The 13,708-nt window shown below is 34.0% G+C and overlaps 1 protein-coding gene across 1 annotated transcript in view; it reads left to right on the plus strand.

Annotated features, from left to right (window-relative positions):
* NEGR1 (neuronal growth regulator 1) overlaps positions 1 to 13,708 on the plus strand; it is a 998,883-nt gene that overhangs the window by 388,497 nt on the left and 596,678 nt on the right. Inside the window, exon 2 of the mRNA XM_066268887.1 lies at positions 9,180 to 9,412. Coding sequence (XP_066124984.1) covers positions 9,180 to 9,412 — 233 coding nt within the window. The remainder of the gene's footprint in view (positions 1 to 9,179; positions 9,413 to 13,708) is intronic.

The raw sequence follows: 13,708 nt of genomic DNA on the forward strand, positions 1-13,708 counted from the left end.
TTAACTTTTAACATCTTTGAGAAAATATTATCAGTTTTAATTTGTTTGCAGGAAACACACACAAAAAACTGCATTACATTTTTTCCCTCTGGGGTACATTCCTCAATATATTTTAAGGCATAGCTCATACTGAAATATGGTTTCAGTCAGTTTTCTCAGGAGAAGACAGATAGATGTGGATTAATGGCTACTTTAGTTAATGATTGCAACTCTGGCTTTAATTAGTTGTGCTATATAGCCATTTTCTATTCATAAAATAAAATTTGTGCTCAGAATATATATTGTTAGAAACAAAATTAAAGAAAAATCCAGCAGTGACCAGCAGAAAGTTTAATGATTAACATAAGCAGAGATAATGATTCTTATAATTCTTTGTGTTTTTTAAATGTCTGTATTTACTGATGCTGTAAAAAAATCTATACTTTTCTGTATATCTATTTGTTATGTTTCTTATTTTATCATCTGTATTTCATTGCAAATAAAATATGTTCTAAATGACTTAAATACAGAGATGGATGATGGAAAAGAGGGGAGTTGCTGATGTTGTTTTTAGTGCAAAATTCCATATTGTTTTTACCCCTTATTTTGAGAATGAGGTGTCTCTACCTGGCTTCACTCCAAAGAGGACAGAATAGAAGTGTTTGCCTGGAGCTCAGAGCTTTATCTCAGATACTTCTTTGGTCCTGATTTTATTCTCCCTCTCTGATATGGTTATTTTAAACATCTTCTGCATGCATTTTAAATATAGTGTTCACTCCCTTTATAGCTCCTGAGGTGAAAGTCCAACTTCTCCCGGAAGCATCTGCCAAGGAGATGGCACTGCCTACAGAATTCTCCCCACAGCGGTTCAGAGCACCTGCTAGTTAACAGAAATCTTGAAGCTCTTCCAGATCCAAATATCTCACATTCAAGTCCATGTGGGAGAAAGCAAGCTGGTTTAGTTGCATTCAAATCTAAAAATTAAAATTGACAAAGAAATTACCAGTTTGATTCATGATTCAAGTCATTTGAACAAAGCTAGTCCTCAACTAACTTAAATATGTAACACTTTGTTCTTTTACAATCTCTGCCTTATTTCTCATCTGCATTCATTAGTACACCAGTCTTAATGTGAAAATAAGACCTACCTACTTCTCACAAGGCTTTTGTGATTGTTAAATATGATCATATAGTATGTTCTATTCCTCTTAATCTGCAGTCATTCAGCAAATGAAATTTATAATTATTATTAAGAAAAGAGGATGATAATTAGACTTCAATAACAACCCAAAAATGAAGTTATTTTACCATTCAGATTTTTCTATTTTCTTTAGTTAGAATGTATAGGCTCTCTTTCACCCTATACATACTTATTCTACTTAATAAATGCAAATTTATGTTGAAAGATTTATAAATAATGTATTGAAGCATCCTAAATGTAAAAATTTCCTGGTTTTGCCCTTTCTAAACACAGACATTTTGCTTACACAAAAGCTTGACTTAAGTGAGCCAATGGAAGGAACAAGTTAAAACATTTTGTAGTATTGTAAAGCATGGTTCAATTACAAGTTGAAATAAGTGATGTTAATGTTTGAAATTTGGTGAAAAATCCAAAATCAAAATTTAATTTCTTAGGCATTGAAAATGTTTGATTTAAATGTATTTTCAATAAAGATTTAAAGAATTTAAATCATTAAGTAAAGTAAGACTAAATGTAGAAATTTACACTTCTGATTGATTGCATTACAGATTCCATCTTTTAGGAATTAGGTATAGTTTTCTTAGGAAAACAAGAAAAAATTAAAACTTTATTCTTTTCAGGAAATTTTACCTTCAATTTATAATATTAAAAATTTAAGTTTTTGAGAAGTTATTCTTATAATTACATAGTAGCTGATAACTTTCAAACTCCTATCCAAGATATTTTTAATATAGCTTTATTATTGTAAAGAAATGTTAGAATAAAATGTACAGAAAATAGTTTTTCATTCTCTTGGAAAGCAATAAATCTGTTATTTTATTTTTGATACTACAAGAAAAGTAAGATATGCCCAGCATGGCATAATTTCATTTTAAAAATAAATATACATGAGTCATTAATACTACTTAGGTACTTATGCCTAAAGTTTTAATTCAATTAAGTCATAATAAAGTTATTATAACTTTATTAATAAAGATATCTCCATGCATAAATTTCAATAAGAAAGTTAACTGTCAGGTACATAACCTCTCTATACCTCAATTTCTTTTCTATGAAATGGGCATTATGGTAGTACTTGGTAGTACTTACCCCAAAGGCTTGTTGTAAAGAATTAGTGAGAAATAAATGTAATGCACTTACAATAGTACCTGGTAGACAATCATAGTATAGTAGCTTCTACACAATAGTACTTAACTGTTACCTACACAATTGCATTAGTAAGTAGGTATTTCTTTAAATTATAATTCTCATTGTTCAGAAGTTGTGAATACTTGATTAAGTAACTGAAGTTCATTGGACAAATTGTTGATTGTGTCGATTTCCTTTGACAAATTCTTATACCTCCTACATCTGTCAAAATAGAAAGATAATAATAAGCGTTTCTGCTACAGAGAAGATTTTTGTCATAATAGTAATAGAGGAGAACTTAAAATGTTAAATCGACCATAATATTATATATAATGGCATTATTATTTGGCAAATATTAAATATATAATCATAAAATTTAAGTATGTATGTATATGGGTACACATATCTACCTGTATTTATATATTACATCCATATCTTTAGCTATATTCATATAGCTATATTTATATCTATATTTATATCTGCAATATATCTATATCAATCTAGGGTGTTCTCTAGTGAGTAACTGACATGAAAGACATTAAGAAGATAGTGCCTTAAAAACAAAGACAAGTAGGAAAAGGGATGTAATTTGTTCTGGTTTGTTTATCTGTGCTTTACTTCTCTTATGTCATTGTGGCATGGAAGCCAGGATATCAAAGCTCTCTTAACATGCAAAATTAGCAAGGAGATTGTGTGGGTTCTGAATTTTTTATTTTTTCTGTATTCTTCTGAAAGTTCTTTTGTCAAATTTAGAACTTTGTGGTGCAATGAAAAGACAGCTGTGAAGTTAGTTAGCCAATTTCTTTATAGGGATATCATTTTCATATGGTTTAGTTTTGAATACAAGGGAAGTGACACTTTCCTCCTTTTATTAATTAGTACCTTTAACAGGAACTTTCATTAATAAACATGTCCTGAGAAAAGCTGGTCTCTTTCCATGAATCTGAATAAATCCCGCTGTGTTGGGGTACTGGTAATGGTGCTAAAGATTATGTTTCTGAAAAGTGTTAAAGGGTATTAAAGATAAGGAAGTGAAACAAATCATTCCTCAGCAACCATAGGCTTTTTTTCTAATTATGCTTTAAAATATATTAAAAAGTAACCTAAAATGCTGATTTCTACTAAATTCTTTGATGTCCAAGTGTCATATTTAATCACCACAGGAGATAGTATCACAGGCAGAGTTATTTAGAATTATTTCAACATCAATTCGATCAACTAGAAGCTCACCAAATAAAACATACAATCCTTAAGTAAGGGTCTGCCTAATGTTTGGTAATGTCATTTATAAAGGTGCTTCTTATCAGAGTTCAGAAGTAAATGCAATTCTTATTAGAAAAGTGTTAAGTATCTTAAGCCTGGGTTGATATAGTTAGTTATCATGAAAGAAAATGAAATAGGCTATTTTTTATACATTTTCAACAACCAGATGTTTGGAGCTATGTACACAAAACAGCCAGATGACAGACTGAAAATTGAAGTGTTTGTCATGATATTTGCCATTGTGTTAACACAGCTTATGCTGAGGGATGTATTTTTGAACTGCTTCACTCATCTCCATATGAAGTAGGTAGTCTAGCAAAATTTTCAAAAAGAAATAAACACTTTTGAGGACATTTATGCCATACTGAATTAAAGACTGTATTCATTATTGCACATTTTTATTCTGATTATTTTATAGGTTATCCTTCAAAGTGATGCTAAGATCACTAGCTCTTAAAATGTTGTATTTTTAAATTTAGGAAGGAAAATAAAGTCTGTGTTTCTTACTCTAGAATTATTGCTTCATTCTTCTCCCATTAACCACATGTTTTTGCTTTACCACCCACCCTCTTGTTCTCACATGAATTCCTCCATCCTAAACATGGAGAACCCCTCACCCTTGCTGCTATCTGACCCTAAGAATGCATAGCGTAGTCTGTCTCCATAGTAAAGAGTTCGGGCTGACTAGCTTTGTTCCAGCTCATAGGGTTATAAGGAGGTCAATGTAAAGTGCCTAGCACATACTAAACAGAATATTTACTGGTTTAAAGTGGTTTCTGAAGTACAGAGTCAAATATTATAGTTCTTTCTTATTTCAAGTAGGTATGAGCCCAGCCCAGTTCTTCCCATACCTACCACTTTATTCTGTTCACTGAACTGGGTCTACTGACTCAGATCGCTCACTTAGGTCATGCTATGTCTCATACTGCTGTCTTTGTTAGTGTTAACAGATATTTGCAGTTAATTATGTCTTATCACAATGAAGACATGACTTAGCTTTTCCAACTAGATTGCACCTTGAAATTTTAATATAGTTTATCATATTATTCCTTCTAAAAGTGTTTTCTCCTTTGCCTTTATTCATCTACTCAACAAATATTTATATTTATTATCTATGATATGTAGGCCCTTGGAATATGCAGAATTAACCAAATAAGCACAGTCTCTGGATCTTACTTTTAGCAGGAAGAAGCACAAAATTATAAATCAAATAAAAAAAATATGTCTTATGGTAGTGTTAAGAACAGTTTTTGCTGGCCCTGGCCGGTTGGCTCAGCGGTAGAGCGTCGGCCTGGCATGCGGGGGACCCTGGTTCGATTCCCGGCCAGGGCACACAGGAGAAGCGCCCATTTGCTTCTCCACCCCCCCCTTCCTCTCTGTCTCTCTCTTCCCCTCCCGCAGCCACCGCAGCCAAGGCTCCATTGGAGCAAAGATGGCCCGGGCGCTGGGGATGGCTCCTTGGCCTCTGCCCTAGGCGCTAGAGTGGCTCTGGTCGCGGCAGAGCGACACCCCGGAGAGGCAGAGCATCACCCCCTGGTGGGCAGAGCATTGCCCCTGGTGGGCATGCCGGGTGGATACCGGTCGGGCGCATGCGGGAGTCTGTCTGTCTTTCCCTGTTTCCAGCTTCAGAAAAATAGAGGAAGATAGCAAGTAATTAATGCAGAACTCTGGGGGAAGAGAGTTTCCCCGTGGAAGAAACAGCCACTGCAAACTTGCTGGGACAGAAGAACGCATGCCTTGCGGAGAGCACAGCTGTCTAGAGCAGAGCACATTGGGAAAGAGCAGTAGCCCACAAAGTCAGAAAAGCATCCAAGTACCAGATAACATAGGCCTGTTGGTCATTAGCAGGAATTTAGTGGCTTTTATGAGTGAAATAGGAAGGATTGGAGTTTGGTGATCGGATTGAAACTCTAAACAGTTTATTCTGCTCATTGTGCGGGGAATGGTCGTGGCTACAGGTGACAAGGGAAGAAGTTAAAGAATTTCTGGCAAATATAATTAACACGATTATGACAACAATTTAATTACCGTATATTAACTTCCTGTTCTGAATGATGGCAATTCATGAATATACTTTATCATTTTTTCCTAATTTATAAATTCTGTATGGACCAGTATTACCAGAGATTTATATTTTTAGACATCAAAGTTCTTAAACCAAAAATAAAAAATAATAATAATTTTTGGTGTCCAAAGAGTTCAAAACTAAATTATTATCGCTCCTTATTCTTCTACCCTCATTTCCAATTTTCTTACCATGTTGTTCTCCCTTCCTTCCTTCCTTCCTTCCTTCCTTCCTTCCTTCCTTCCTTCCTTCCTCCTTCCTTCCTTCCTTCCTCCCTCCCTCTCTCCCTCTCTCCCTTCCTTCCTTCCTTCCTTCCTTCCTTCCTTCCTTCCTTCCTTCCTTCCTTCCTTCCTTCCTTCCTTCCTTCTTCCCTTCCTTCCTTCCTTCCTTCCTTCCTTCCTTCCTTCCTTCCTTCTTTCCTTCCTTCCTTCCTTCCTTCTTCCCTTCCTTCCTTCCAGAATTTCTTCTTAGTACTGTGTCCCTATGTCAGGCAGCAACACTTTGTATCATAAAGAGAAAATAGTAGAGCAAATGTGGAGACAGAGATGTAGAAGACAGAGGTCTTATTCTCAAGGAACCAGATTTGTGTTTAGCCTGTTTCATATATTTTATATAATCATCTTATTGACCTTATAATACATATACTCTATATAAGTATCTTATGATTTTCATAAAATAGAAAGCCTTGCTGCTCCTAATTTGTAAAATTCCATATATGGTAATTGGAGTTGAGTTCCAATTCAGTAATGCAATTTCAGAGTAATTCTTCAGCAATACAAGGAAATAATACAAAAAAAAAAAAAAGGGCCTGACCTGTGGTGGTGCAGTGGATAAAGCGTCGACCTGGAAATGCTGAGGTTGCCAGTTCGAAACCCTGGGCTTGCCTGGTCAAGGCACATATGGGAGTTGATGCTTCCTGCTCCTCCCTCCCTTCTCTCTCTGTCTCTCTCCTCTCTCTCTTTCCCTCTCTCTCCTTTCTAAAATGAATAAATAAATAAAAAATTTAAAAAATGGGCAAAATATTTAAAAAAAAAAAGATGTTCTTTTTCTGAGTCTCATTTAAGGGTTTTTCTAATGTATTTCTTAAAAAGCTTTGGGTTGGTACCAATAAAAATTATGAAATATAGTTATCCAAGCCCAGAAGATATAAAGGGCTCCTTTTTTCATCATTTTCACAATGCAGAAGTTAACTTCTACTCTTCCCTGATGGTTCCTGACATGCCAGAACAGAGGACTAATGCTTGTGCTAAGTCTAGGAGTCATAACCCAGATCTGATCTATGAAATCCTAGCGTCTAAGGTCTAGTTAATCTCCGTGTTTTTCTAATACCTTCCACATAACAGTGAAACTGCTTCTGCCTCTCGGGAAAAGGAAATGCCAAGCAGAGTGTTCAAAATCAGACTTTCATGGTAAAATAGCCATTAATAATTAATTTTCCGCTTCCTTTAGAATAGGATAGGTTAAGCAGTTGGTCACATTCAGTAAATAAGAAATTACTTGCAGTAATTTCTGCAACATTCTAATCATCTTCCCAATTCTGAAACCTATTTTAAAAGTCTTTGATCTGCATTATGGAGGAAAGGACATTGATTATATTATAAATGCAACCTTGCCACTCACTACTAGTATGGCTAGGGCAAGTTGTGTAACCTAAACATTTTGGTTATCTTCTAGTGATAAATTGGAACTAGCAATTCATACCCACAGGGTTGTTATAAGTACCAGATAGGATGACATGTGAAGGCCATGAATGCAGAAGTCATACAATAAATACTCTCTGAATCCAGATAGTAAATACAAACACTGGAATTGTCACAGTTCTGGTAGTGATATTGGATAGTTTTCTACCCAATACTAGCACAATGTGATCCTGTGAAGTAGCAAATATGTCTCCTCTCTCTTCTTTCTGCATATTAAGATTAGCAATATACTATAATAATTTATTTCATTAAAGTGGATTTTATTTTCTTCACTAAATACATAAAGAAAAGCTTTTCAATTAACAGTGACCTTTATGATTTATACTTGTTTAGGTTCTGTAGATGGTGAAGCTGAGTGAAAATTAGATTCTGCAAGGTACCTGCGCCATATTTTTTTCACTCACAGATTAGTTTCTCACTATTGGCAGCAGTTTACCCTGTTGCATTCAGCTTGCAATTTTGTAGCAATCTCAAATGCTGTGTTCAATCCCCTAAGGTGTTCTGTACAAATGCTGTCAAACTCTTTCGATGTATGTGTATTTTCATTCTGTAGCTGTGCTTTGTACTCATTTAGGAGAACCAGTCTTTAATTTGTATCAAAACACTTTCAAGATGAAACATAGAATTCCAGGCCTCAGCAAAATCCTGACATATGACCACAGCCTTCTGTTCTAAATTCTGATGTGACTGATTTCCATTAGATGCAAAGCTATGTTTTTGAATCTTGTTATAGAATACAAGTTTGAATAAATGGCTTCAAATTTGATCTTAAAATCTACTGATTGTCATGATAGCCATCATTATCTGGTTTCAGCTTACCTTTTCAGTGTTGTAGCTCACCCCTCCCCACCCCGGTGTGCTTCCCTGGAACATGTGGTTCTCTCTCTCAGTTTTCCCTGGCGTTGCTCACATCCAGTACCTCTGTCTGGAAAGCTACATCTTACGCTTCTCACCCCTTTATCTCAAGTATTTCTTATCCTATCCCAGAAAATCTTTTTCTATACCCCAACACCCTTTCTGAGTTAAATAACATTTTTTTTGTCTCTCGTGAGCCTTTAGCAGAGTTAATAAAACTATTTCTTTAATGTATAGTATTACTACATTGCTTGGTTATCTTCATTATTAGACTGAGTTTAGAAGAGCAAGGATAATCCATAAACAGTATATGCTTTATAAAATGTTTATTGGATAAATATGTTACCTGGAAAAAACTGCTGGTCAGTTCATTGAAAAGGAGCAAGACTTTGCTACTAAAATTATTATATTAAAATTGCTACATTTAATTACAACAGCAATATTATCGGTGAAATGAAGTCTATAGTTTCAGTGTACAGAATTACCACTTTGTAGATGCAGGTGATTTTAAAAATAAAAATGTATATGGTACTATTCTATGCTTTGCATTCTGCATCTGGTACATTGTATTTAGAATTGGATTGGGTTGAATGAGGCTGACTCATAATTTCAAAGAATAAAATGTGCTTTCATGTAAAAAATGCTATGTGAACTAATTTAACCTTATTTAAATTTACTTGTCATCCAGAAAAAATGAAACTGATTTTGAGTGGGTTTGAATTAAAGCATACACACACACACACACACACACACACACACATTAAATAAAGCACACAAAACAAAACAAAAAACAAATTATGCACAGTATTGTTTCATATTTGTATTGGAAATAGAATACATACTTGTGCGTTCATGCCTCCTGTGTTTATGTCTGATGTTTGCATTTGATGAAGTGCTATAATTCAGCATATGAAAGTACAGTCAGTAGAAAGATAATGTCTCTCATTTTCATTTTGATTAATAGTGTTCTGTCTCTGGTAATTTGTAGGTGTTATTTGGAAGATGGAGCTTCAAAGGGTGCCTGGCTGAACCGGTCAAGTATTATTTTTGCGGGAGGTGATAAGTGGTCAGTGGATCCTCGAGTTTCCATTTCAACATTGAATAAAAGGGACTACAGCCTCCAGATACAGAATGTAGATGTGACAGATGATGGCCCCTACACGTGTTCTGTTCAGACTCAACATACACCAAGAACAATGCAGGTGCATCTAACTGTGCAAGGTATGCATTTCCATAGTTGCTACATTGTAAAGGACTATGCTTAGAAATGCTCAATATTTAAATATCAAAATGACTCAGAAGTAACTGACAATAGTGAAGGTTATTCTGTCATTGTCTTCAGGGATTTATGTTTCTAGATTCCATTAAATGTAATGGCTACTATAGTCATACAAATCCCCACTTACCAAGATAAAAAATTATCCATGAACATCACATTATGTGGTTTTTTTGGTGTATGATTCACATTGTATCTTCTGTTGGGTTACCTCTTCAATAAATCTTTGAGAATCTAGGATAGATACAATAAAATAACTATTTGATAACCCATGATGGATAAATTAAAATATTAGAACTTTTTGAAATATGGATAGTAACTCTTAGAAAGTAATTCTCCTGCTTTCCAACATTCTGTCTCAATGCAACTTTTGTATGCTTTGATTAAAGTCACAATGAAAAGAGCAGCCTTCTAGAAATACTTAATTTAAGTATAGAGTAATTGAAAAAATATGGTACACAATGCTTTATACTTTGACATACTTTCAGTAGGTCATAAATCATACCAGCTAACATGCAATCTCTAAATACAAACAGAATCTTCACATTATATCATTTTTCTTGCACACTAAAATGTAAGAGCATATATATCTTGAACACAAACACTTTCCAAGAAAAATGAAGTTATAATGCTAATAGAATGGAAAATGTACATTTTTGCCCCTTACATTATTTCCTAGTACATTTTAGATTAATCATGTGTTGGTTGCATAAAAATATTATTCTGGAACTCAAAATGACACTACAGCATTTCCAAGTAAAATTAATAACAAATTTTATGATAATGTGGTACAGGGAATGCATGTTTTGTCCCTAATAGGAATGCTGAATAAGCAAGATATTTTTATTATCTCTGAGTTCACCCTTCAAATAATTCATACTAAGTGCTAATTTACATACTTAGCTTACATCTGAGAAAGATTCTTAATCTATAATTTTATTAACTGTTTTTTATTTTCTTATATAAATGTAAACCTGAATTCAAATATAGCTTCAATTATTAGTAAACATGTTAACTTTGTGATAAAAATTAAACTAATTATTTAATCAATTAACATTGAAGAAGAAAGTATAAATTGAGGATTAAGTCAGTGAATTTTTTCAATGGCATTTCTTATTACAGACCATTGCAGAATATAGGATGTCCTTATTTAGAAGCATAGCAGAAAATAGTAGCTTTCACCAAAGTCCATCTTTATTCAGAGATTTTTCAGAGACTCCAAAGGGCAGGTGTATGTCCAACTTCAAAAACTGACATGAGATTACAAATCAAAAACGCATTTCTTGTGTGATCCAGGCCTAATCCCTTCTCTTGTTTAGTTCAGAGCCCTTTGACTTCAGTTTCTAGCTCGAAGACAACAAAAGATTTTGTTACATAAGAAAAATAAATTTGGACAACAATATATTTGAGTAACTTGAGATACAAACTTTTTACTTCTTGTAGACTTTAAATGATATATCTCTAAACACTAGTTATATCTCTCTTGCCTTTTCCCCCTTCATTCTTATTCCATGTTAGGCCCAGATTTTAAGTCAGATTATGGCTATATAAGCTCTGCTTAAACATTGTTTAGTTTCTATAAGACTTATTTTTAACTTTACATCACATAGACTGTTCAATATTGTGCATATTTTAAAGCTGTGACATGCCTTATTTTAGCACCCTTTTTTGCTGGTCATTTGATGATCGGTGCACTTTCTAGCACCCTTTCAGAGAATGCATGTTAAAAATGAATGTTTTATCAATGTAATATTTTTAATCCTCTAGAAAAAGAAAATTTTTGGTACTGTTTTGAAAGTATGTACTTAAGTCAAATTAAAAGCTAATAATTTTACAGTATTTATGAACATAATTACTTATTAGAAGTTGATTGGCATGTGAGCAGTTTTCCAATTACATTAATAAAGTTCAGGGAATACATTAATAGGCTTGTCAGTCAATTCAAGAACTAAGTAAATGTCATAAAAAGTCAACCCCACTTGAGCTACATTTCCTCTCAAAGAACAAAAATAAACTGATGTGCACATTTCTTCAGTCTTTAAATTTGTTCTATAGTCCAGTGTATCTGGGTAGTTTTAAAATGTACGTTCTTTACTTGGCAATTTGTTAAGCCTTTACTCACCAGGATAATGAAACTTAGCAAGTGAAAGAAGAGTATTAATCACTGAATGTCAAACAAACAGTGCTTGATAAAAACAAAACTCAACTATGTACTCAACAGAGCTACTGAAAAATATAATTATTTTAAAGAGAGGATACTTAAAGGGATATCTTGCCAAAGCAGACATTGGAATATGACTTGGAAAACCTAGATTCCAGTTCTGAAATTTCCTTTATGAAATGGGTAATTATCAAGCCTCTTTGAATTCAAATTTTCTCATTTGAAAGATGAAAGACTCAGAAGATCCATGACAGACAAAACCAAAAAGACAAATGACCACAAAAGAAAAGGAAAAAAATCCACTGTAATTATCTACTTTTGATTTTGAAAAAAAGTGATTTAAGTTAAAAAATGAAAAATACTCCATCGCACTTTTATAACACTTCTATTGTGCACTAAGCAAACTCATTTCTACAGAGCAGCACCTAGTGTTCACTCTGCAGGTGTGCTTTATTTATCTCCACTTTTTCTTTTACCACCTGAGTGGAACAGTGTGTTCATGGAATTTGAAGAATGAAGTGAATTGGAGTTTTGCTTTAAGGGGGTGAAAATTGGCTAACAGACTGAAAGTATGTATTACTTACATATAATATAATGCTGAAACATCAAGGTACCTAATTGTTTGGTGTTTCAAATCATGTGGTGCAACATACATTAAGAACAATCTTCCTTGTTTGTGAGCATAGAAACATACAAGGCTGTATGTAGTACTTGTTATGGAGTCAGAGATTCTTATGACATTACTGTAACAATCAAAACATGACATGCAAATGTTATCCATTCAAATATAAGACAGGGATGGCTCCTACTTTGAGTTCCCATTGAAAGTCTAGGTTATATACACCTCAAAGTAGACACTGATAGTTTTTGTATAATTACTAAATATAATATATACACCACAGCCACAGACAACACTTTGATTGCAGCCTTGTGGAATAAGAACGACGACCCAGCTAAAATGTGCCTAGACAGAAACTGACATAATAAATATATGTTGTTTTAAGAGCTCTGTATACCAAAAAAAAACACAATGTATGGACTGTTATCACCCAACTTGTACCTTTTCATGAAGGCACAGGTATACTCCGGGTTTTCTCTAGATATAGTAGAAGATTTGATTAGCATATAACTCTGTGATCAAAATAATTTCTCAAAGGTATTTAACTTCCCCAGGGATTTCCAATTACCTCAGTGTGTATGACTTACCTGGAATATTTGTGATAGATGACTTGCTGTTCTTCAATTTTGAAGGATGTGTTGTGAAGTGCCATTAGCACACAGTATTTAGTGGCCAACCCTTTCAAAGATAGCTTCAGCTTAAAGAGCCACCTTGCTCAAAGTCAAGCTCTTCTTAGAGCAACCAACATCTGATGACTGATGGAGGCAGGAATATAAAAGCCCCTCTGTTTTATCTTCAAGAAAACCTGATGGACCTTTTGGCTCCATGTGGGTGAGGCTGTTGACCAATGAGCACTGAACATCATCTTCTTGCTTTGTTCCATCTTATTTCCTTCCTTCTCCAGGAATTTATCACAAGGATATTCCCTGATAAATATTCTGCACTGCAGACTCCATCTCGTTTCAGTGTTTGCTTCCCAAAGATCCTAAAATATGACAATGTCAGATCCTCACCTCTGGCTTACTCATTGCTTTGAGAAAGATTTGTAAAGTACAAAGACAACACAGTCCAACACCATTTATTATTAACAGTCTGTTTGATAGTGGAGGGATTTAAAGTGGCTTATAAAGAAGTGTTTAGGACATCAAGATAAACAGGAGAAATCTGAAACAAATAGTAAGGAAAGAAGAATAGGATGTAGTCAGAGGTCAGGTTAGATCATAAAATCTGTGACATGATTTCTATATAATGATGAAGCTTGCTAAAAAAAAAGTTAGTTCTAAGATTTCTAGTTGCCAATACAGTACAGGAAACAGTATCAATGATTCATTTCATAGCTCATAGTGTTAAACCTTATGGTTCTTACTACCCTGATCATGTCACTCAGAATTTAGCTTTTCTATGAGTCATCTCAGAATATCGCTGTAAACTGTCAGGAATTTCTCAACAGTAAGTGTATGG

The sequence above is a fragment of the Saccopteryx bilineata genome, chromosome 3 (assembly GCF_036850765.1).
Source record: "Saccopteryx bilineata isolate mSacBil1 chromosome 3, mSacBil1_pri_phased_curated, whole genome shotgun sequence".
Classification (NCBI taxonomy): Eukaryota; Metazoa; Chordata; class Mammalia; order Chiroptera; family Emballonuridae; genus Saccopteryx; species Saccopteryx bilineata.